At 42.9% G+C, this 26,128-nt stretch overlaps 1 protein-coding gene across 2 annotated transcripts in view; it reads left to right on the plus strand.

Moving 5' to 3' along the window:
* The window catches only part of PCSK2 (proprotein convertase subtilisin/kexin type 2), a 127,979-nt gene that overhangs the window by 62,097 nt on the left and 39,754 nt on the right, over positions 1–26,128 (plus strand). For both annotated transcript variants that reach the window (XM_064146176.1, XM_064146177.1), the window contains exons 3-5: positions 3,239–3,352; positions 8,175–8,283; positions 10,620–10,657. In XM_064146176.1, the coding sequence (XP_064002246.1) occupies positions 3,239–3,352; positions 8,175–8,283; positions 10,620–10,657 (261 nt within the window). The remainder of the gene's footprint in view (positions 1–3,238; positions 3,353–8,174; positions 8,284–10,619; positions 10,658–26,128) is intronic.

The raw sequence follows: 26,128 nt of genomic DNA on the forward strand, positions 1-26,128 counted from the left end.
GTTGTCTCCGTGGCATCACTGAGCCTTATCTTTGAGGTACCAAACAGTATGCTTATGCCTTGCTTCTACTCCGAACAGATATCTGGTGCCACACCTAGTGGAGGACCTATTTAATCACTGTCCCCTTCCCATCTTATTTTGTGTTAGTTGCTTTTGGCTTTTTATTTTTAATCTACTCTGCTTTCAGTGGACCTGCATAAGTAATGGAGAGAGAGGTATAACTGGAAGCACCATTTCAGTATTTTGTCTCTTGGTACCTTTGGTTAATGAGTTCAGACTTCGTACAAGTAGATTTTTAGAAATGTTCAGTGCTGCTTTTTAAGGCATACTGCTCCATTCTGGTTACTATGAATTGGTATTAGGTGTTCAGGGTTAAAATGGAACAATATAGCTGTGAGGAAAATAGCTTTCAGCCCCCATTACTTAGATCAGAGTTTCATCTCAGCTGTAGGCACCTCACTGAGCATTTCCTTTGGAGGCTCCCACTTTAATTAATAGAGACAGAAGGACACCTCCAAAGTGACTCAACTGACCTAAGATTTGATTTAGCCTTTGGATAAATTTCTTCTCTGTTGATTTTGACTGATGGTATATGAGTTACTGCAACACAGCAGTGTAACACCGGTGTAGATAGCACTTATGAGAAATGCCAGTCACACATGTAGAAGAGGTTCTCTGAGCTATTAGATTTATTATTAGAATCATAGAATGGTCTGGGTTGGAATGAACCTCTGAAGGTCATCTAGTCCAACACCCTGTGTAGTAAGCAAGGGCATCCTCAACTAGATCAGGTTGCCCAGAGCCCTGTCAAGCCTCACCTTGAATATCATCAGGGATGGAGCCCAACCACCTCCCTGGACAACCTGTTCCAGTGTTCCACCACGCTCATGGTAAAGAACTTGTTCCTAACATCCAGTGTAAATCTGCTCTTCTCTAGTCTCAAGCCATTGTCCCTCATCCTGTCACTGCAGACCTTTGTAAACAGTCTCCAGCCTTCTTGCAGGGTCTGTTCAGGTACCGGAAGGCTGCTCTTAGGTCTCTCCAGAGCCTCTTCTTCATGCTGAACAACCCTAGCTCCCTCAGCCTGTTCTCACGTAGCAGAGATGCTTCAACATCTGATGACTGATCCATGTCCTTCCTGTATTAAGGACTCCAGAGCTGGATGCCATACTGCAGATGAGGTCCTACCAGAGCAGAGCAAAGTGGCAAAATCCCCTCTCTAGATCTGCTGGCAGTGCTGGGCTACAAGCTCATACAGTCTGCTCATGTAGAGCTTCCTGTCCACCAGCACCCCCAGGTTATTTTTCTCAGGGCTACTTTCTATCAGCTCATCTCCCAGTCTGCACTGATAGTGAGGATTGTTCTGGCCTAGGTGTAGAACCCTGCATTTGCTCTTGTTGAACCTTATGAGGTTCACATCAGCACACCTGCTGACGGTGCCTTGATCCCACTGGCTGTAGCACTGATAAAAACATGAAACAGCACAGGTGTCAGTATGGACCCCTGAGGGACACCACTTGTCACTGCTCTCCATCTGGACTTCAAGCCATTGGGCTCTACCCTCTGGATGCAACTATCCATCCAATTCCTTATCCATTGAACAATCCACCCATGAAATGTGTATCTCACCAGCTTGGCAAGTAGGATGTTGTGGGGGACTGTGCCAAAGGCCTTGCAGAAGTCCAGACAGATCTAATGATTCTGTGTTTCAAGAAAATGTCTAACAAAATGTTAGGGGTCTTGCTGCCTTCTTGCTGCACCTGAAAGTGTCCTCAGTTTATGTTGTTGAGCATTTGCCTTTGATCAGGAAGGCTAGAGTAAATATATATTTCATTAAACTCTAAGACTTTTCATGCTATCTTGGTTCCAGGTGTTAGACAATAGAATATGACAAGCTTGACAGCACTTCTGCAAGGTCTGAGAATATATTAGCACATACTCTAGTTGCAACCATTCAGTGGTCCCCTTTCAGAGTGCTCTTTTACATGGGCACAAATGAGGTGATTATAACATGACGGTTTTAGTTGCTGAGTGCCTTAGCTTTTCTTCTTTTCCACAGTGCTTACTTAAGTGTTTTTGTGGATTCACTGTCCAAAAAGAAAAGGATCTTTAAAATAAACTATGGCCAGTTGTGTTTCATAATCACTATTTTAATCTCACCCTTCAGGCAGCATGTGTAGTTTAGTGGCTTTTTTTGCCATTTTAATTTTCCTTGACAGTGTATTAATTTATCACTTCTCATAAGGATCATCCCTGAAAGTAGATTGTTTTACAAGGTATGTTTTTGAGAACTTCAGGAGTATGGTGAAAGCTCACAACAGATATAGACATATAGATATTTAATGTTTTGTTTTCCTTCTCCCAGCAAAATGTTCTTTCCTGCCAAAGAACATTTTGAAAATGCCCTGAAGAAAAAAAATCTTTAAAAATCAAAGTGTGGCTGAGATCAGCATCCTCATTTTATCAACTGCCCGCAGCTTGAAACAGTGACATATTGGAAACTAGTTCACCGAATCAGAGAACCTTAGATGTTGGAAGGAGCCTCCAGAGATTGAGTCTAAACCCCCTGTCAAGACAGGATGCCTTAGGGTAGTTCACACTGGAACACATCCAGGTTGATTTGGAAAGTCTCAAGAGGACCAGACTCCACAACCTCTCTGGGCAGTCTGCTCCAGGGCTCTGTCACCCTCACTGTAAAGAAGCTTCTTCTCACGTTGAGGTGAAACCTTTTATGCTCCAGTTTGTAGCTGTTGTTCCTTGTCATAGTGCTATGGATCACCAAAAAGAGATTGGCCACATCCACTTGACACTCACCCCTCAGATGTTAGTACACATTGTCCAGGTCTCCTCTCAGTTACATAATTTTAGCTTCTAATAATAACATTTGGATTTTGGTGGGAATGAAAAAAAAGTGCGGCAGGAAGATCCAGGATGATAATGCTGTCTGGGTAGGGGCTCCTTCTGATGTGGGTTGTTTGGTATCTAAAACGTGCTCAAGCTGTGGCTTTCCTCCAGATAGGACACTCCTGGGTGTCTCTCCCCTGTATACACAAGTCCTGGAGCTTTCAACCTCTTAGCAAATTTTGACTGAAATCAATCACCTGTTTAGAGAGTGCAAAGTCACAGACACAAATTGTGTGATTTCAGAATCCTTATTTCTGATCACAACATGGCTAAAAAGTTTTTGATTATGTGCTTAAGAATGTTGAGCTAAAGATGTAAAAATTAATCCTTGCAGGTCAGGAAAGCTGTGCAACAGGAAGGCTTCAGCAGAAGGAAACGAGGATACAGGGACATCAATGACATTGACATCAACATGAATGATCCTTTATTTATGAAGCAGTGGTACCTGGTAAGTCGTTAAAGAAAATCACAGTAATCATGACTAAATAACTGGCATTGAGGCCATTCTGTGCTGTCACAATGCTTTACAAGAGTTCTTTCCAAATATGGATAAAGAACTTGGGAATGAATCCAAGGGTTGGTCCTGTTGTTTTAATTGTAACTCTTTTATGCTGGGAAGACCCAGCATGTTTCAAGAGCTAAATTTCATTTCAGTCAATAAAAAGATCCTTAGAAGGCTTGAAAGAGAACTGTAATGGTGTCCTGTGTGCAGATGTGACCCTTAAAACTGCATGTCTTTAAGCAGTTGCCAGGTGAAATGTTGCTACAGAACTATAAACAAAAAAATCATAGAATCAACCAGGTTGGAAGAGACCTCCAAGATCATCCAGTCCAACCTAGCCCCCCAGCCCTATCCAGTCAACTAGACCATGGCACCAAGTGCCTCATCCAGTCTTTTCTTGAACACCTCCAGGGACGGCAACTCCACCACCTCCCTGGGCAGCCCATTCCAATGCCAATCACGCTCTCTGACAAGAACTTCCTCCTAACATCCAGCCTATACTTTCTCCAGCACAACTTGAGACTGTGTCCCCTTGTTCTGTTGCTGGTTGCCCAGGAGAAGAGACCAACCCCCACCTGGCTACAATGTCCCTTTAGGTAGTTGTAGACAGCAACGGGGTCACCCCTGAGCCTCCTCTTCTCCAGGCTAAACAACCCCAGCTCCCTCAGCCTCTCCTCATAAAGTTTGTGTTCCAGGCCTTTCACCAGCTTTGTCGCCCTTCTCTGGACATGTTCCAGCACCTCAACATCTCTCTTGAATTGAGGGGTCCAGACCTGGACACAGTACTCAAGGTGTGGCCTGACCAGTGTTGAGTACAGGGGCAAGAATAACCTCCCTTGTCCTACTGGCCACACTGTTCCTGATGCAGGCCAGGATGCCATTGGCTCTCTTGGCCACCTGGGCACACTGCTGGCTCATCTTCAGCTACTCTCTACCATTACCCCCAGGTCCCTTTCCTCTTGGCTGCTCTCAGCCACTCTGTACCCAGCCTGTAGTGCTGCTTGGGGTTGTGGCCAAAGTGCAGAACCCTGCACTTGGCCTTGTTAAATCTCATCCCATTGGCCTCTGCCCACCTATCCAGCCTGTCCAGGTCCCTCTGCAGGGCTCTCCTACCTTCCAACAGATCAACACCTGCTCCTAGCTTGGTGTCATCTGCAAACTTACTCCTTCAGGGACCTCTCCAGTGAGCCAGGACTGCTGATAATGATGGAGAGTGGCTTGGCCAGCTCAGCTGCCAGCTCTCTCAGCACCCTGGGATGGATCCCATCCGGTCCCATGGACTTTTGAAGACCAAGTGGCTAAGTGGCTCAGCAGGTCCCTTACTTCTTTCTCATGGAATACAGGGGGATTATACTAGTCCCTGAGTCCATCTGCCACTTCAAGAGGCCAGTTGTCCTGGAGACAACCTGTCCCACTATTGGAGATTGAGGCAAAGAAGGTATTAAGCATCTCTGCCTTTCCTCATTCTTTGTCACTATGTTCCCCTCTCTATTTAATTATGACTGGAGGTTGTCCTTGCCCCTTCTCTTGCCATTAATATATTTATAGAAACATTTTTTATTCTCCTTAGCAGCAGTGGCCAGCCTAAGTTCTAAATGGGCTTTTGCCTCTCATTTTTTTCCTGCGAGACCTAGCAACATCCTTGAGCTCTTAGTCCAAGTTCTAGTGTGTTGGCTAGAAAAAATTGAGGGGTTTGTTTTCTTACAGAAATGTGAGTTTTAATTGATCTTCCTCTGTCGAAATCAGAACAGCTGAAAACAGATGGATTCTGGCTTAAGCCAACGTCAAGAAGAATTAATATTTTGCTAAATGGTTTCATTTATTTAATCCTAGAAGAAAAATCAATTCTTTTTTTTTAATATAGAACTTATCAAAGTGATATTTTTCCATTAAAATGGTGATAAAGTTATTCTGATCAGTTTTAGTGCTGCAGCCTTTTTATGGTAAAATGCTTAGTAAATGCATCGTTGCGTCATTAACTTCAGAGGGGTCTTTTTGCTTAAGCGTTGTGCTTCTTACTCCATCTCCTTGTAATCTATTCCTTATATTTTATGAATATGTCCAATATGACTTTTTTTACTTCTGCTAAGATGAAGAGTCTTCATGTGTGTGATGGTTTGGGCTCTTACCCACCCCCCCACACTTTGTATTTGCCCCAGCTAACTCAGACAGACCCTGGGAATATAGATGAAGCAATTTATTTACAGCTAGCAGAATTTACAAGCAGCTATTTACAATATATACAGTTATATACAATTATATACAGAAATATACAAAGGATAAACAATACAAAAGCACAACTCCCCTCCCAGAAACCTGAGTCCCCAGGAGGGGCTTTCAAACCACCCCAACACCTCCCCTGGCCCCTCTCAACCTTACCCCAGTTCTCAGGAAGAAGAGAGATGCGGCCAAGAGGTTAGGGAGCAGGGTTAGAAAGCAGTGATGTTAGAAAGATGTGTCTCGGTGTAAGGCAAAAGCAGAAGTGAAAGATAAAATGGAGAATGTTTACTACTTCTTCCCAGAGCTCTCAGCGAGACTGTGAGAGAAGTTGACATCAATTGTTTTCATTTCACTGCCTGTTATCTAGTTCTTTTACCAAAACATTCCAGCTTGCTTCTAACTAGCACAATGTGAATGAGGGCACTATTAGCATGGATGGGACTTCATCCTTGATGAGATGATAAAGTGAAGTGTGAATGAATTCACTTCTTTTTTGTACTCCAGTCACAATGTTGTGCTATATTTTTTTTTAGGTTGGAAAGCACACTAAAATGTGGTCCGACACACAATTGATGTTTTCCACATCTGAAACAGCAAAAGCTGTGTTATTTTTCTCATAGATGTGAGAGAATGTGAGGTTGGTGCACATGAGGCATTCCTGAAGATACAGGATGTTGCCTGTCCTGCTAAACCAGAGAATCACACCCCGGGTTGGGAAGGACCCTTGAAGCTCATCTAGAGAACTGTGCTGCCTAAAGGAGGGCTAACCTGATTATCAAAGAAGTTGTTTCTATTACTGTGGTAGTTGGTGGGGGGGGAGTGGGCTAGGTTCCCTTACAAAAACTACAGAGCCACTTGGATCTCTTAAGAAAACTGCTTAGCCACTTGGATCCTCACAAGTCCATGGGACCAGGCAGGATCCACCCTAGGGTGCTGAGAGAGCTGGCAGCTGAGCTGGCCAAGCCACTCTCCATCATTATCAACAGTCCTGGCTCACTGGAGAGCTCCCCAAAGACTGGAAGCTGGCCAATGTGATGCCCATCCACAAGAAGGGTCAAAAAGAGGAGCGAGAAAACTACAGACCTGTGAGCCTGACCCCAGTGCCAGTCCTGTTCCATCCCAAGATACTGTAATATTGTTGCTCTGTTCTGCTCTCCGGTGTCACAGCTTATAAGGCAGTGCCTGGCTGAGATCGCTTCTCTTCTTCTCCTTCTCCCTCCCCAATTCTCTCTTCTTGTTCTCCTCTTCATCCTCTTCTTCTTTTTCTCCTCCCCTCTCTGGGCAGAGCACAGGTCCCTGCTTACCTCATGGTGTGGGGGGGAGCAGGCTTCTAGCGGGCAGGCAGCTGTGAGCTGCGTCACGCGGCCTGCTGAGGCCTTGCAGGCCTGAGCTGGGCAGGGCAGCGCCGGGCTACTCTCAGGCCTGCTGAGGGTGGAAGGGGTGGAGGGTTCTAGGCGGTTTTAGTCCTGTAGACTGCCTGGTTGCCTTTTGCATGTATGCACCTGTGAATAGAACCTGCCTTGACGCTTCCCATCAGTGTGCACTGTCTTCACTCTTGCTCTTCAGAAGGAGCGAGTGGCACTTCTGCCCTCCTGTCCTGGGTGGCTCCTGGCCCCAGGCTGGGGCAGTTACTAAACTTGGTGGTCATAAATTTCAGTAGAACCCTGACTTCAGGAGAAAAGCATTTCTGGCTCACATTGGTCTGTCTTTCTTCCTGGGCTGGCCCACAGCCCTGACATGCAGAAATGTCCTTTCTTGGGGCCCAGATGATTTTTGGGTTGAGTTCTTCGGTTAAAATCAACAGTTAACCATTGTTAGTAAGAAACTGATCAGATGCTAACTACTGATGTGAGTGAAATTTTGTAAGCCATGAAGAAGTGAATTCACCCAGGGTTGCAGTTTTCTGTGGTTTGGGAAGGTGGCTGTGGGGTTTTGTCTGGATTTTTATTTTGGTTCATTGATTGGGTTTTGTTTGGGGATTTGGTTGATTGTATGTGGGTTTTGTGGTTGTTTCTTGGTTGTTTGGGGGTTTGGTTTGGTTTTTAATCTCTGCTTCATTATTGCATTAGATATGATCATGTACAGATGCACACTCCAAAGCAAATATCGTCTATTTTTAAATAGGGACATTGTAGCCAGGTGGGGGGTGGCCTCTTCTCCCAGGCAACCAGCAATAGAACAAGGGGACACAGTCTCAAGTTGTGCCAGGGAAAGTATAGGCTGGATGTTAGGAGGAAGTTCTTGCCAGAGAGAGTGATTGGCATTGGAATGGGCTGCCCAGGGAGGTGGTGGAGTCACCATCCCTGGAGGTGTTCAAGAAAAGCCTGGATGAGGCACTCGGTGCCATGGTCTAGTTGACTGGATAGGGCTGGGGGGATAGGTTGGACTGGATGATCTTGGAGGTCTCTTCCAACCTGGCTGATTCTATGATTCTAAATAGATCCAAAGATATGCACAGAAACATAAAGCAAAATTCAGTGGCTGTGGAAATGTCTGTCAAGTGAAAAAACAAACAAACACCTCTTTCTTTTTTTCACTGATACATTAGATTAACACTGGTCAAGCAGATGGCACTCCTGGACTTGACCTTAACGTAGCTGAAGCATGGGAGCTGGGATACACAGGGAAAGGAGTAACCATAGGAATTATGGATGACGGTAAGTGAAGACTGAGTCCTAATTTAGTGATTTAAAGTAGATTCCCCCCCCCCCCCCCCCATATAATCAAGGCTTTTAAAAAAAAACCTCTTATATTTCAAAGTAATAATGGATTGCTTACAGTGGTGAGACTTGGCCTCCACAAAAGCTTTGAGATCTTCAAGGTAAGTGTTGTAAAGACAGTGCCAGAGGTACTGAAGCATGGGTATCCAAGCATGAAAAGTAGTTTGTATTCAGGTGATTTCCAGGGCCCACTGTAATGGCCATTAAGTCAAAAGAAAGACTCCTCTTGACTTCTCTAGGCACTGATTGGAGGATGTAATTGCTATGCAAAAAGTACTTAAGAAAACATTTTCTGGGTTACATTATTCTCAAAGTCGTACTTGACAGCTGAAATAATTAAGCACTTTCATGCTGAATGCCAATAGAGACCTGCATATTAAATATATTACTAATTTGAGGCTAAGTTCAGGGAAGATGAAGATTAAAGCTACATTTAAAGTTGTTCTATTCATGGATTCTTTGCTGAAGTGCAGTCTCTCAACATTTTACTTTGGGCTACATTTTGAATGTTTTCCTTTTATCATGACTGGATAATATTGAAAATAAGTAACAAAATTGTCTGGATCCACATACATTTTCTAGGGTCAACCTAGATCTGCACTCATGTATTTCTGTTCCTCATCTGCTTGCTTACAAGGTTTTTGTGGCAGTGAGAAGGCAGACTCAGACATCACTGTGTTGATGAGAGATCAGTCTCGCGTAAGAGGTGATCTCTCACATGATGTCATGAGAAATCAGAGTATTCACTGATCCCACAGAGGCAGAATCTTCTAGAATGGGTAGGCATGGCTGTGATGGGAGTGATGACAAATGGAGCTTCATGTCAATTAAATCTGTTGGCCCATCAGAGACAGCTTTTAGAGAAGGGGGATTTGCCTTATATTCATTTCCAGTAACTCTATAAAAGAGCAGGTGAATAACACAATTCTTCTTTGAGATTCTTGTTGTCTCTCTACCGGTTGGACCACGAAGGCCCTCCCCAGGGACCTCTTCATGTAAGGACCCAACATAATGGCAACTAATTGTTCCATCAGAGTAACCACATAATACAACCTTCTCCCTCTAGATACAACTGAGCTCATAGTATTGTGTTGGTAGCAGACATGAGGCACATCAATAATCAAAATGCAACATGAGATTGGTAGCCATTTCTTTGTATGATTTAAATCAATGCGTAATAGATCTGAGGGTAGATCTCTTGCTTCTGTTGTGCCATTCACTGGGATATGTTTATCTGTAGAAAGATGCCATACATTAAAATGAGGATATTCTGCACACTGCCTTCTTATTATCTTGAGCCAACTAGCAAGGTGCAGAGTCTCTGCTCAGATATTGGCTAACATGGTTGAATCCAGCAATAAAAGTTCTCTTTTACACCGTAATGCAAAATGTTTGCCTTAGCCTAGTTAATTTTCTTTGTACTCATTTAAGAATTTCCAGTGGTTAAAAACAGTCCCTTTTTAAAAATACTGTACTGATCCAAGGCTTTCTGATCCTGTCAGCTCTGGTATGCTTTGAGATGACAGAACTTGTATAAAGATGAAAAATTTGTTTAAATCACAATTTAAAGTAAAACAGGTCAATTTAGTATTGAGCTTACCTTGTCAATTGACACCTGGATTTTGACAGAAATTATTGAAAACTCCTATCTGGAGTAAAAAATGGTGCAGCAGTTTAAAAGTCCACATTGGAAAAACTGGAATCTCACTTCAATCAGATGTGATCATTTTCCTGGGGTTGCAAAGTACTCTTGTTTTGTTCTGTGGGATACAAAGATGATTAGGGACTAGAACCGTCTGCATTATGAGGAAAGAGTGAGTTGTGTCTTTTTAGTCTGGAAAAGAGAGGACTCGTTTGAGGGGATGTGTTTTATCAATGCTTATAAATACTTAAAGAGTGGGTGTCAGGAGGATGGGGCCAGTGTTTTTTCAGTGGCATGCAGTGACAGGACAAGGGGTAAGGGGCACAAACTTGAACAGAAGAAATCCCATCTAAACGTGAGAAGGAAGAACATCGCTAAAATTAAGGGTGATGGGGCACTGGAGCAGGCAGCCCAGAGAGGTGGTGAAGTCTCCATCTCTGGAGACATTTGAAACAGATCTGGACATGTTCCTGTGTGACCTTCTTTAGGTGAACCTGCCTTGGCAGTGGGGTAGGACTCAATGGTCTCCAGAACTCCCTTCCAACCCCTGCCGTTCTGTGATTCTGTGATGAGAAATTCCTTTGTGAAACTCTCTAACATTTGCTTTCTGTTCTGTCCTGTCTTATTGCAGGAATTGATTATCTGCACCCTGATCTTGCGTCAAATTATGTAAGTACACGTCGACCTTTCTCTGTAAAATGAGAATTTTCTTATTGTTATAGTCCCTCTGCTACAAAATGTTAAATAATGAGTGGAACAACAGTAAGGCTGAACTGCTGATCTCACAGATGATACATTTCAAATGGAAAGAAGCAGACTAAAAATGGGACCGCCTGTGGAAGGAATGGAAAGGTGACATGACTGTGCGTGGAGGACTGACAGTCCTGCCTCACATTAAACAAGCTGCAGCTTGCAATATTAGATTTAGGACAGGAATGAGTAACCTGGGAATTGGCTTTAAATCCTGCTATTTAGATGCAGAATGTGGTTGTCACTCAGAGAGCAGTGGAGCTGCGGGCTGTGGCAAGGCATACATTAGCCTTTGAAACCTCCAGAAACAGCTTAATTCCTTTGTAACAGGTGATTTGAGCTGGTGCTTCAAGGCATGTGCAGGGCAGATTGTGTATTTTCAGCACACGCTGTTATTCAAACCAGCTACAGGCTTTAGACCTTTGGATTAAAGGGATTTTATCTTTCTTAATTCTTCTAAGCTCACTTGTGATATGATGCTGTCACGCTCTTCTTGTGGCAGTCTGGTGGACAGTGGGCATCAAGAAGCTGTTTCTGCTTGTTGGGTTGCAGTGCATCTGCTTCAAGTCTTCCTATTCTCCTGGTGTCACTGGATTCCTGAGGGAAGCTCAGGCTTTTTCATGTGAGCAATGTGGTTTAGTTTGCAATTGCAATTAAATGAAGAGAACAAAAGCAACTGGACATTTTGGTAGAAACCATGAGCCATTCACATAGAACAGCAAAGAATTGTTTCAGTTGGAAAAGACCTCTAAGGTCGTCAAGTCCAACTATCAACCCAAGGCCACCATGGTCATTAAACCGTGTCCTGAAGTGCCACATCCACATGTTACTTGAGCACCTCCAGGGATGGTGACTCCACCACCTTCCTGGGCAGCCTGTTCCAATGCCTGACCACTCTTCAGTGGTCTAAACATCCCCTGGCACAGTTCTTTGCTATTTCCTCTTATTCTATCACCTGATACCAGGGAGAAGAGGCCAAGCCCCACCTTCCAACCACCTTTAGGTTGTTGTAGAGAACAATGAGGTCTCCTCTCAGCTTGTTCTTCCCCAGACTGAGCAATCACAGTTCCCTCAGCTGCTCCTCACCAGACCTGTTCTCCAGACCCTTGCCAGATTTGTTCTTTTCCTGGACATGCTCCAACACCTCAGTGTCTTCCTTGGAGTGCAGGGCCCAAAAATGAATCCAGTACTTAAGGTGTGCTCTTACCAGCGAGAATAAGACAGTTGGTTTTACCTAATTGCAGTTTGAAAAATAGTACCACACAGGATGAAAATCTTTTGTTGCTGCAAGTAGCAAAACACATTTGGTAGATAACAAAACAAATACAGAAGGTGTCTACTTCAGACAAGAAATGTGGGAAATAGCTAACCACAGACATAAAGTGTCATTTTCACTCGTTATGAACAGGCTTAATAACTTGGTAGCAACAAGTTAAACCCTGTGCCCTGACTGCAAAATTCTCTCCTAAGAGGAATAACTCAGTAGGATGTTCCCATAAATTGATAAAAATACAGAAGTTTGTAACCCTTTTTTCCCCCCTCTGTAGGACTCATGTGTTGTATGTATGTTGTAGCATGTGACCTGGGCAAAGCATGAGCTCTTTACTCCCTTTTCAGCAGCAAGCATCAGCGAAGCTTATGAGAACATTCCGATTCAAAAAGTCAGGTTTCAAATAAGCAAAAAGTCTGTATGTCTTCCTTGATACAATGTCAGAGAGGAAGAGCAATGTTGTTAGCATTGATCATGCCCAGAAACCAAAAATAGATTTCTCAGAAATCCTGGGGAGTGGGGAAGGTTGGGGTGGTTAATTCTAAAAATGTTTTCTGTGTGCTGGATGGCTGAGCAGAGGGATAACTCAGGCAGGCTGCGCAGGAATGTGTAGCTTTTAGAGTGGTAGGATGAGTATTCTGTAAATTAGTAGCAAATGACAATGCACAGACATGATGCTAAAATCAGCAAATAGCAGAGCTGGAGAGAGGTCAGAGAATCCAGAAGAGAAATACTGAGATGAAAACTGGAGAAGAAAAGCCATCTGGGCATGAGGATAACAAACATTTAATGACAGTCATGGAAAACTTGTGAGAAGATTCATCTTGACATTGCAGTCTGGGAAGGTTGATGTAGGAATGATTTTGTCCAAGCAAGAAGCAGTCCATTAGTGGAGCAGTGATCAGGCCGTGGGAGAATGAAAGATATCAGGCCAGTGCAAAAGGCAGAATTAGGTGTTGTGCAAAGCAGGTCAACAGACAGACAGAGAGAAGTCTGAGGAACAATTAGTTGTTAAGACACTCGTTAAAGCAGCATCAGAAATCCCATCTGAAAGATCAGTCTCTAAACAGACACCACCCCAGTGCTTCTGATACAGAAACACAAAAACAAGTTGTGACCTGAAATCTGTGATTGTAGGCTGTCACAGCAGTGAGGGGGAAAACAGAAGTAGGCGCTTGAGTTTGTATTGGCTAAGGTTCACTTTTAGTTCCATGCTGAATGGACTGGAAGACACAGCAAAGAGATGTGCAGAGAAGCTAGCATGCAGTGTGCAGGGTAACCAGTAAAGTAAAAGTAAACTGGTAAACTCGGTAAGCAGCAAGAGCTGCTGCACCTCCTCATGCAGAGCTGGCCGTCAGAGCTGTGCCTCGGAGGCGGCTGGCTGAAGGGCGAGGGTGATTTCTGCTCCTGCCGCTAAAATCCGCCCTCTCCTCCTCTGCCAAAGAACAGCACAGCAGTTGTGGGGCTTGGTTCACCTGCCCTTCACCTCTTCTCTGGCTACAAGCCTGCCAGGGCCTCCTTGAGTCCTAGGAGATCCTGCTCTGACATAATCAGCTGTGTCTCAGAGATCTTTTTTTCCCAGTAGGTAGTAATTTGGGCATGAACTTAAGACAAGGACTTAAATTCAGCAGAAGGAAAGATGTAAAAATACAGTGAAAGGAGTCTTTGAAGGAAAGAGTTGGTAACTCACTTTGTGCAGGCATCTGTCTGCAGTTGCTATTTCACACTTGTTTTTTTTTCCAAGACATTTGCTCTTGGAGGCAGCTTTCTCTTAAGTTCTATTGTGTATTTTTAGGAAATTAAAAGCCCCTATTGTAGGTTTTGGGGGTTTTGTTTGTTTGTTTATTTTTCTGCATACCCTGCCTATCTTTTGGAAAACTGGGAGCAATTAGGAAGTTTCTCAAAGATGCTGGACTTGGCTCATTTTTAAGGATCAAAATCTGGCATTGGTTACTCATTTTATTTTGGCTTTTATGCTTTTCGCCTGCTGGGTTTGTTTGGGGGGGGGGGGGGGGGGTTTGTGTTGTGTTTTTTGTTTCGCTTGAATAGTGTGGCAGGAGTTAGCACTTAGAGAACATGGAGGGTCAGGGCAAAGAAAGACCTTTCTAAAGAAAATCCCCATTTGTATTTTCTCCTAATTACTGCTGAGCCATGACCTCTCATATCAAGTGCACTTCTAGCCCTAGTTTTCTTCGCAATTCCTGAGCGTTACCGCTTGAATCATCCATTTCTCTTCTGACTGCGCTTTATATACGTGGAAAAAAGTGTGTCCTGCTCGCAGTCTGGATGGATTGCTCTCCCAGCACTCGGCTTGCTGCGGTACATCTACTTGTTTTTCTGGGATAAGGGGGTTATTGCAAAGCTGGAATTTTCCATTCTGTGCCATGAATGCAAGCAATTGATATTTTCTTCCAAGCTTTGGAAACTGCAGAGGCTCATCCTTCAGGAAATTATTTTTTCCCCACAAAGAGAACCTTTCGTTATGAACTGATAATTAAAAAGCCAATGCCTAATGTACTCCATGGTTTTCTTTGAACTCAGGCTCTACATACAAAGGCAGCAAATTTCAGGACTGACTTCTCCAAGGTATAGCCTCTGAGTGAGAAAGAAAGGTGAAATAATGGGGGCTGCATACCAGATATGTCTAATAAAAGAGGGGTTGCACAAAGAAAACCCTGAGGAAATGGAGCTTTGTAGTGCCATGAGCAGAAACAGAAGCTGATCTCTCTCTTGGAGCAGTATTGTGTTATTTCTTGGCTTGGACAGTGCCTGCTTGTGAAGGTCGGTGTAGCTGCATTATCCCATTTAGAGCAAGGGCGGAGCAAATCATCTCATGTGTTTGTCCCTGATTAGCAGCAAGATTACGATCCTACCAAGAGACTTGGGCTGGGAGTAAAATGCTTTTGGTTTCAGTGTCTGAAGTCTCTCTGAAGCTGAAAACTTGCTTGCAAAAACTCAAGGGATTTTGTAGGAAGAAGACAAACTTTTCCTATAGGAAAACAGGAGTGATGTAAATAGGTAACTTTTTGCAGATTGCTGATATATTATTAGTTATCAATAGTGATAGAACAGATTTGGGCAAGAAAAATGATGCTGAAATCCATGGAGTTGGACAGATGTAACACATGCACAAACAACATATAGCCATCTTAGGAGGACTTCATCGTTGTCCTTCCCCTAACTTTATGTCTTTCCTTCTCTCTAATGTCTTTGTGGTACAACTTTATGTTGAAACTCAAGAAAGGTAGATTTAGACTGGATGTTAGAAAGAAATTCTTTATTGTGAGGATGGTGAGACACTGGAACAGGTTGCCCAGGGAAGTCATGGATGCTCCCTCCCTGGAGGTGTTCAAGGCCAAGTTGGATGAGGCCTTGATAAATCTGGTGTAGTGGAAGGTGTCCCTGCCCATAGGGAGAGGGTTGGAACTAGATGATCTTCCCTTGGGTCCCTTCCAATCCAGTTGATGAATCTTCCAGGGTCCTTAGCTGCTGTCGCTCAGGCTGTATGCATGAAAAGGTTTATGCTCAGCAAAAGTGTCCTATGCAAGAAATGAGGGGAGACTTTGTGGAGTTACCTAAGGAGTTGAAGTTTTATTCAAATGTGAACAGCAGGTAGTCTTAACTTTTTTTCTTCCCACTTTTGACATCTTCAAACACAAAGAAATCTTTCTCACACACAACTTTTGGGAATTTGTCACCAGCTGATATCACAGAATGAGTCAGGCTGGAAAAGAAATTAGAGGTCATCAAGTTCAACCTCTTCCCTAATATTAATCAACTAAACCATGGCACCAAGCGCCACATCCAGTCTCTTTTTAAACACTTCCAGGGACGGTGACCCCATCACCTCCCTGGGCAGCCCATTCCAATGCCAATCACTCTTTCTGTGAAGAACTTCCTAATATCCAGCCTAAACCTTCCCTGGTGCAGCTTGAGACTGTGTCCCCTCATTCTGTCACTGCCTGGGAGAAGAGACCAACCCCCACCTGGCCACAATCTCCTTGCAGGTAGTCATAGACAGAATATATGATAACACTTTCCCCCCACCTTGAAGAAAGGCAACCCAAGGCATGTTGTATGAATAATTACTACATAAGGAGTGGGATTCTCTACTTCTGTTATGACCTACAATTTTCATGGTTTGCTAGAGGAACAAAACCAGCACTGAATAATTTTTACTGCCATTAAAGAAGGAAGAGATAGTACAAGCAATAAATTACACACTGTACTATGTGCAGCAAAGATTAGCAACAGCACAACGGATCTTATTTCTTTCAGAAAGTGTTTCCTTCATTAGTGTGAATTTCTCAATGTGCTTTGTCTTCCCTGCACACTGTCAAAAGGACCTGCAAATTATTCTGGAGGCTGTGAGCCAGATTTTAATGATTTACCAATGTAAATCCATCACTATCTCCACTAAAATCACTGGGGCCTAATTGTGGGGTTGTGTAAGTTGACAAAGGTCCACTGACACTTTTTAAACCTTGCTGCTTTGACCCTGATCATTTTCACCTTAGAAATCCCAGCTGATGTAACTGTCCATGTCAAATAGAGTTCATATACAAGTGGCAGCAAGAAAAATGTTCCCCTTCCAAGACCAAAATTTCTTAGAAACCCTTTGAAGACCTTGAAAAGCTCCCAGTGTCTCTGCACTGTCATTAATGTCAGCCCAGGGAATTCAAAGGGAACATAAAGCCAAACCAGAGCAGTCAAGTTCATACTTGCCTAGCATTAGTGAATGATTTCATAGATCCCCAGAATAAATCAGGCAGTTTTATGAGATCCAGTTCCTACAGCACCATTTTCAAGAAAGCCTGAGACAGTTACATTGCCATTTCCTACTGCATTTCAAAGGGGCTGTTGGGCACATGCACTAGGCACTTAACTTCAATAAACTTTTGCTGCTAATATGTCACTTATTTATGGGCAAACTCTGTCTGCTGCCCACTGTTGCTAGTACCTTTTTTTAACTGCGATGTTTAAAACACAAATACAGGCTGGGTGGCAAATGGCTGAGAGCAGCCCCAAGGTAAAGGTCCTGGGGATTTGGGTTAATGAAAAGCTCAAGAGTCAGCAGTGTGCACGTGCAGCCTAAACAGCAACCCTGTCCTGGGCTGCATCAAGAGAAGCATGGCCAACAGGGCAAGGGAAGGGATTCTCCCTCTTTACTCTCATCAGGCCTCACCCAGAGTACTGTGTGCCATTCTGGAGTCCCCAACATAAGAAAGACATGGAACTGTTGGAGCAAGCCCAGAGGAGGGTCACGAAAATGATCAGAGGGCTGGAGCACCTCTGATATGAGGACAGGCTACAAGAGCTGGGGGTCTTCAGCCTGGAGAAGAGAAGACTTTGAGGAGACCTTATAGTGGCCTTCCAGTATCTGAAGGGGGCCTACAGGAAGGCTGGGGAGGGACTATTTACAAGGTCTTGTAATGACAGGATGAGGAGTAATGGGTTTAAACTGGAAGAGGGCAGATTCAAACTAGATGTTAGGAAAGGGATCTTCACAGTGAGGGTGGTGAGACACTGGGTCAGGTTGCCCAGGGAGGTTGTGGAGGCTCCCTCCCTGGAGATGTTCAAGGCCAAGTTGGATGAGGCCTTGAGCGACCTGTTCTAGTGGGAGGTGCCTATGGCAGGGGGTTGGAACTGAATGATCTTTGAGATCCCTTCCAACCTAAACCATTCTATGAAAACCCAAAGAACAGAAGAATCTGTCTCAAGTGTTTCAACACCTCACTAATTGGATTTTCCATAAACTGGTTTAATTTGGTTCTTTGATCTTGCTTTAATTTTGGGGTTTCTTGTTAACAGGTTTTCTAAAACAATAACATAACAATTAGAAATTGTCATCCAGAACCTGGGACAAATTCATAAGATACCCTTCTACTCATACTGCTGATTCAGTAAGCACTCTGATGGATGCTGTTAAAAGAGAGGATGGCAGGAATTTCATCAAGAAATTGTTCAGACCAAATGAAATCTCTCTATTCCCAGGATATAAAGAAGGATCAAGTGTTTAAATGCCAGGCTGACTGATGTTTTAGCAACTGAAACTGATTGCCTTTTCTTGGCCTGTTTATTTTGTTCAGGTGGCTTCCAGCAGCTCAAGGTCTGGTTTTCGCATTTAGACAGGACATGCAAGGCTATGAAGTTTCACTGATATAAATTAGAAGTTACTTGGTAGAGAATGAAGTTCTCTGCTTCAGACTTGGCTGGGTTTTTCTGTTGTTGTGTGCAGGATCAGCTTCTGGGTTCATCTCTGTTCTAGGCAATCTTTTTTTTCTCTGAAGGCAGGAAAGGACAAAGAAGAAATGATGCCTTCTCTGATAAGATTAACCAGGCAAGGAAAGTTCTCTGTGTGCTTGGGAAGGTGTCCTGGGTTTGTCATGTATAGAAAATGCCTCACATCTTGGAAAACACAATAGAGTACTGCAAACAATCCTCCCCTGCTCCAAACAGTGGCTAGTTTTGCAGGCACTTCTGTGACAAGGTCTGACTGAAATGACTGTACTCTTCCTCTTCCCTGCCTTATAGCTGCTTGGTGTGAGCTCTGCTAATAGGAGAGAGAAGCTACAGTGTTATGTAGAGGAGCTGTCAGTGTCTTCTCACTTCATTAAAGATAAAAGTATTTCATAATCATAGATGTTATGACAGTCTTCTAGCTTTCAACTTAACTAAAAAAGATGGACTGGCAAAAAGAATTTGAAGGTTCTTTCTCCTCTGTATTATTTCCTATGACCAAATGGCAGGAAAGAGCCTTTGTCTGCAAATGAGGTTGTGGCTTGGGAGAGAAGCGTGGTTACATTTAGGAGAGATGATTTATGTCACACGCAGAGCTGCGTTTGCAGCTCAAAAAATGGATTTCTCTCACTGAAAGGTGTTATGCTAACTGCTCTGCTAAAGTCCATTATGAGAGATCTGGACCCTAAAAGCTTGGCAATTTCTAGGGCTTGGTGCTTAGCACCATCTGTACAGCTGGAGCTGGCATTACTCCACTAATGTTGGTCTCTTCAGGAGGACACACTGATTTCTACTGGCTGTAAAATATCCTCAGAGAATGGTTTCTCTGGAATCAGAAAGACACTAAGATACTGTTGCATTTGTCTGTTTTCAGAGCAAAAAAAGTCAGCTTATTTTATATTGCAACCATCTGAAAGGGATAATCTTCAAGTTAAGTGCATGCCTGGTGTGCAAGCAGTGTGAGGTGGTGCCAAAGAGACTCGCTGTGCATGCTAAAGACTGCGCATTTGTCTGCAGCATTTGTTTTTTCTCTGTAATCAGTGTACTTAATCAGCTGCACACTGAGAAAGTGCAAGGTGGTTAATCACCTTAATCATTAAGCAGTGATATTAATTTTCACTTAAAGCATCATCTGTGGAAAGTAAATTAAGATGCTGAAATGGGAAATGCACAGGAGTGGAAGAGAGCAGATGAGGACACTTCTGCATCAGTTCTGGCTGCTGCTTTTGAGATTGGCTTATGTCTCTCTCCAGGGTTTCTCCAAGTAAAGGTGTTTTGAAATATTATCTTTTATTCAGGGAAGGGGAGGTTGAGGGAATATGTTAGTTCTCACGGTTTGCCATGAAGGTACCTGACATTGCTTTGGCTTTGTCTCTTTGTTGTTGTTGTTTTCATTACCTTTCTGCAGACCAATTAGCTTTTGGAACTGGCCAGAAATCTTTCATTAGGAAAAAAAAAATATTATTGCTATTACAAAGAACGGTTTATAAACTCAAAGTGTCCACTGAAAAAATAAGTAAAACATGGTCCTTTTGGATCAACTCAGTCTAAATGTTTGCTTTCTAGATCACACTGAATTAAAACAGCGACAGCAGCATCCACAACCCACTGTCATGCATGGTCCACTTGGGAGAACACGGTCAGGGTCTCCTGGAGGCAGTGCACACCATGGAATTTCGAGCTCAGGTCCAACAAAATGAAATTAAAAGCTTCTGTTTCCCCCAACCACATTTTGGGTTGAACTGCTCTGGCTGTTTAAGACACTAACCAATGCTGAAATCCCCGAATATCCATCAACCTTGGAATGGAACTTAATTAAAATTCATGCTGTAATTGCATTTTGGCTACCAAGTACCACTAGGGAAGTGTGAATTAGATGGTGCATGTGGGGAGCTTTCTAAACATTTTACAAGTGTTAGGGAGGGACTCTTAGGCCCAATGATGATTTTGGCAATGAGGGTTTCAAACCCACTGTGACCTAGCAGGCATGCAGCTGATTTTAAAAGGAGAGTTCTGGCCAAGTCCTTTGGATAGACTAGACTTGCAGAAGAGAGGCAAGAGGAGTCTTGCAGAACTTTAATGCCTACAACAGATAAAGATGCAGATGGTCTCCGGTGCTTTAAAAGTCTCTCCTTCACTGTGCCTGTAAATTAGTTTAGTTCATTTGAAATTAATTCAATTTTGTTCTGCCCTGGCACTTCATCTTGATATGGTTATTTGCTTTGCATGGTTTGATTTTAGTCATATGCATTTATGTTGTCCATATTACTTCACAGTACCTGTGTAGGTGGTTAAGATATTTTTTAAACACCTGCCCTGTTTCAGATTGCATTTCTGTTCCATTCCCAACAAAAGCCCTAAGCATAATGAACATCTCTTAGGGGGAAGCAGAGTAGCAGTTGTACCAGGGGAGGTTTGGTTTGGGTATGAGAAGAATCTTCTTGACTAAAGGGGTTCTCAAACACTACAGCAGGTTTCCTAGGGAGGTAATGGAGCCATCATCCCTGGGGATAGTAAAAAAAATGTATAGACATGACAGTTCAGGACGTGGTTTAGTGGATATGGTGGTATTAGGTTGATGGTTGGACTTGATGATCTTTGATTTCCAACCAGAACAACTCTAAGATTCTAATCCAGTGGCTCATGTATCTCTAGCCGCTCGCATGCCTTTTTTCCCCCTTTTTGTCTCCGAGTTAGAGAAATCAAGGACATCGTCCCACAGTCTGAAACTTTGAATCTTTATGTTTGCTACTTGCCCTGAAACTCTTTAACTAGTTGCTTAGTTTGTTTTTATTTTACTAAAACAAATTCCTTAGGAACGTGCTTCCCTGTGAACATTCAGTACTCCTCAGTACATTGCAGTATATCTTTCAGATTCCTGTGCACCGTCTCTGAGAATCCAGTTTGGCTGGGCAGAAATAGGATTTGAGTTTTGGAGGTTTTTTTAATGTTAAATTGATTTTGCCTTCAGGGCTCTAAGTAATTAACAGCTAGTGATGTGCCTCAGGTTTCTTCCACATCAACGTGAAATTGTGGGGCAGGCTGAGAATGCCAAGAGGTGAATTGTGAAGCAACCTCTGTTATAAGCACGAGTTCACACCTGCCTCAGAAGCTTAAGCTTCCTCTGTCAGGGCAGAGGAAATGGAGAGTATTCCAGCAAGCTAGGTTTGTTAGGGAAAAAAAACCCAAACAATAACTGTCAACTAAAAAATTCTGGCCAGCCTAAGTTTTCTCTGAATCCTTGGGACATTATTTTTTTCTCTTGTAGAATCATAGAACTGTCAGGGCTGGAAGCGTCCTCAAGGATCTTCTAATTACAACCTCCCTGCCATGTGCAAAGGACACCACGTATTAGATCAGGTTGCTCAGAGCCCCATCCAGCCTGGCCTTAAAAACTTCCAGGGATGGGGCTTCCACAGCCTCCCTGGGCAACCTGTTCCAGTGTCTCACCACACTTGTAGTTAAGAACTTCTCCCTAACATCCAATCTGAATCTACCCACTTCTAGTTTTGCTCCATTCCTCCCAGTCCTATCACTACCTGACACCCAAAGAAGTCCCTCCTTAGCTTTCTTGTAGCTCCCTTCAGATACTGAAAGGAAAGGTCTCCTCAGAGCCTTCTCCTCTCCAGACTGAATAGCCTAAACTCAGTCTGTCTCCACAGGAGAGGAGCTGCTGTTTGACCATGTGTCTCTGAGTTTGGCCATATATTTCTGAGCCAAGCATTAGCAAACAGCCCCAGAGAGCTAGGTGGCATTTAGCTGGATATATTAGGAGCTTCAGTTGGTTCACTTGGAAATCATTCAACGATCTTGGATCTTAAAACCGTTTGTGATTAGATCTGTATGCTATGCAATACTGCTCTACTGCTCAGTTACTTTGTCTCCCTGTGAAGTAAAGAGGCTGGATAACCACAGCCCTTCTTTTGGAAGATGCCTCTGTGCTGAGGAGCAACAGTCAGCAGTGTAAGTCCTGATGGCTTTCTGATTTTTGTCTGCAGGACAAGTAGGAAGGAAATTAGGATTACAAAAAAAAAACAAAGTAAAATAAGTTTGTGTGATACTGTTGGGGTCTGTAGAGAGGATCATTCATTACCTAACAAAGGAAATCTGTTTAATGTAGAAAAAGAGCACAATGTGAGATGATCTCAGTGAAGCTGTTTGCCATCATAACTGTAAATTAATGCTGCCATAAGGATTATTAATTTTTTGCCATGTTTAGAATTCCAAATCAAGCAGCAGTTGCCTGTAGTTTGTAGTCAGTTTATTCCTTTTGACTTCCATTACACTAGTCTGTATTTTACCAGAATCCCAGATGCTTGATGAGTGCTGAGGACATTGAAGTCAGAGCTTTTTTCCAGCGATAATTACAAAATGAAATCTCTATTGCAGTCTGTACTTGCTTGTTCTGTGTCTAAGCAGGGCCTCTGCTGAGTGCCTGAAACTTTGAATATCAGGTGGACTTGTGGCCTCCTCAGTTATTATTCAGGACCCAGCACACTTCTCCATTCCATTCATTTCAAAGGATGCTCTAATGTATTATGCAGTGACTGTTTTAAAAGGGAGGATGACAGAAAAGTGTGCTGCTGTCTTATTCATTATTCAGCAGCTGGCTGAGTATTTTTGGGTTTATTTTGTACCTGTAAGAGCTGGGCAAAAGACTTATGTTTCTGAAGGGAGGTGGCAGTATTCAAAGAGAATTTGCTTCTAAAGGTTAGTATTTTTGAACACAGCCCTTTACTTTGTGGGTATATTCTCGGCTTTGCCAAGGTCTCATATGAAACGCTGAACTTGGGGGATAATAGTACAGGAATGTAAATCAGTTGGAGATTTATTTCGTTTCTGTTTAAAAAGAAACAACACAAAATAACCCAGCGCCCCCCCAAAGAAACAAATGGCAAAGCAAAACAGGACAGTGTGATTCCCTTTACAGAGAAGGCTTGCTGTGTGACTACTGACTTAGCAACAGTGCCTCTGCTTTTCATTAATGATCTTTAAGCCTTATAGCACCTTTCCTAGGTGAAATATCATCTTGCCTCTTTTTTCACCTCCTGGTGAGTGTATTCTATTTTCTTCAGCCAATGTGTACAAAATTGAAACTCATTTTTCCACCACATGAGGTTTGGTATTGTTTTAGTACAGTTTCTCTGAGATGTTATATGTCATAATTTAAGCCCAGGGGTTTGCTCGCTCTTTGGATGGGTAAAGAAATGAATCAAGCAAAAAGGTATCTTTCTGCCTCAGATTTGTCTGGATTTGCAATTGCCTGAAGAGGGTAACATCAGATGCCACCTGTGTTAAAAATGTTTCTTGCATTTTGAAAGATACAAATCCTTGTTGGCCTTTTCTTTAATGCCACCAACAGAATCAGACTGTGTCCAGTGGGATGTGTTTCTTTAATTGTTTGCCTTGTGGGCCAGCAGAGTCACATTTCTGGAGTTACAGAGAAAAAAGGAGAAGTATGTGTGAATTACACTTCAGAGGCTCCCTGCATTATTCAATTTGATTGCAGATCTGAGCAGCACATGGGACAGCTGATTTATTGCTGTTGTCACATTTTACATAAAGAATGTTGGAGACAGGAGATTTTACTGCATGCATTTCCAGATGTACAGGACAGCCCTTTAATAAATGTCAGCCTAAGCTTGGTTTTGAGCAGATTTTTTTACACAGGCAAAACTAATTCATTCACATCGTGGCATACAAGCCTTTACTTGATTAATGATTGAAAGAGTCTCATCATCTGATCCAGCACTCTTCTGTTAGCATCTTCTTTGGTGTAAAGGCCATAAAGCAAAACCAGAGGTACGTCCTGAAATACCATTCCTCTCTGTACCAGCATTTTCGTTATACAATAGGCATTATTTTTAAGTAATTGGGGATTGATAGTGACTAATAAACATCAGGTTCAAATTGCTTTGCAATAATGAACTGATTGAACACACAGCATAGGATTCACCTCACCCTGACACTGTAGACTTAGGCTACTGTAAGGCTAGACTTCAGTCTACGGTCAAATGCCTGAGATTGATGGCTGGAGAAAAAAAACAGGTAACTACCTTCGATATTGAAAATCAAGTAGCAGACACTGCAAGTCTAAGAGAAGTAACTGCCACTAGACTAGTTTGGCATTGAAGCAGGAAACTGAATTACCTGAACCGCAAAGCAAAATGTTTTTATCTCAGCGTGCTGTTGCAGATCCTCACCTGCATTCACTTCGGTTGCTACCTCGTGGGTTCCTACCCTGATTAGATCTCCATGTTAGCAACATTTTTTCTCTTGTTGCCTGATGGAGAGTCCAGCCTGTGGAAAATGGCAGACCACAGATTTTATTATTCACTTCTCAAAACATATATTTTAGTTATCTATCAAAGCAATTCCCTTTTTTGGTTAGTCTAGTGTTGAGACTGATGTAAGTTTGTCACTGGGGTCTGCTTTTCAAAAAATAAAAAAGAAAAATTAGAAAGGTTGAGGCTTAGAAATGTAGGGATTTGGTCTTTACATCAGGAACTTGAAGCAGTCCATTTGTACTTGTCACTGCTGTTTTCCTTACCCGTTCCACTGCTTCCATATGTGGGTGGAATATTTCTTCCTGAAGCTGAAACTCGCTGTCTTTTCTCAAAGACCATAATGCAGATAAATTGTGCAGTCAGCAGTTGTTTTCTTTCCAAGAATTCTTCTTAATTCTGCATTTCGTGGATGGTTGCTGCTACATTAGATAGCTTTGGATCACTGCACTGGGAGCAAAAAAAATCAAGCTAATAAGAGCTACAGGATGTGGAAGAGTGCTGCAGAACTTTGGTTATAGCCTTCCTAAAGCAGCCTTTCCACAGGACAGAGACCAGAGCTGCATTTTGCTCTAGGATGTCTGAATGGACATGCTGGAATCCTTTTGCCTATTACTACTCTGGACATCTTGGACAGACTTCTCCTTGAGATATTTTTTGCCTGTGACCATGCAAAGTGGTGAATGGCAAAGACCAGATTGCCTTGTCATGTTGAGCCTGCTCTTTCCTGCCCATGTCCTTCCTCCTCAGCAAACAGAAGATGCCCAATCTCTGTCAGACCAAGAAGGAAAGCACTCTGCTGGGATGTTTCATAGCATTTTATCCTAATGGTCAGTCATTCCTTCCTCCATATTTGAGGAAAGCTGATCCAACAAGAACTGAAGGGTGTGGAGCACAGGTCTTATAAGGAGTGGCTGAGGGAACCGGGGTGGTTTACCCTGGAGAAAAGGAGGCTGAGGGGAGACCTTGCTCTCTACAGATCCCTGAAAGGAGGTGGTGGTTGGTTGCTTCTCCCAAGTAACAAGTGATAGGATGAGAGATGTCCTCAGGTTTACTAGGGAAGGTTTAGATTGGACATTAGAAGAAAATTCTTGACTGAAAGGATTCTCAACCACTGGAATGGACTTCTCCAGAAGGTGATTGAATCCTTATCCCTGGGGATGTTTTAAAGATGCAGAGATATGGTGCTAAGGGATCTGGTTTAGCACCAGACCTGGTGGAGTTAGAGAGTGGTTGGACTCGACGATCTTAAAGGTAGTTTCCAATTCTTTGACATGAGTGGTACTTCTGTACAGCTAGAAATGGTTTTTCCAGACATAATTCTTTGCACAAGAGACTTCTAGAGTCAAGAGCAGTTGAAAGAGTCAGACTCATCCAGATCCACTTTGAGCTTAGGGTCTATGTTAGCAGAAGTGCTTACATAGCACTTCTCATTTTCCAAAAGGGAAAAAAAACACAGCTGATCCATGAATAAGTTTAAGTTTTCATCTGGGCAATATTTTTAGATTGAATATGGAAATTCTCGGTAATTAAGAGACTGGCAATGTATTGAACTAATTTAGTTCTGGGTTAGACCATACTGACCTGACAGAAACA

Source organism: Pogoniulus pusillus, chromosome 7 (genome assembly GCF_015220805.1).
Source record: "Pogoniulus pusillus isolate bPogPus1 chromosome 7, bPogPus1.pri, whole genome shotgun sequence".
NCBI classification, from domain to species: Eukaryota; Metazoa; Chordata; class Aves; order Piciformes; family Lybiidae; genus Pogoniulus; species Pogoniulus pusillus.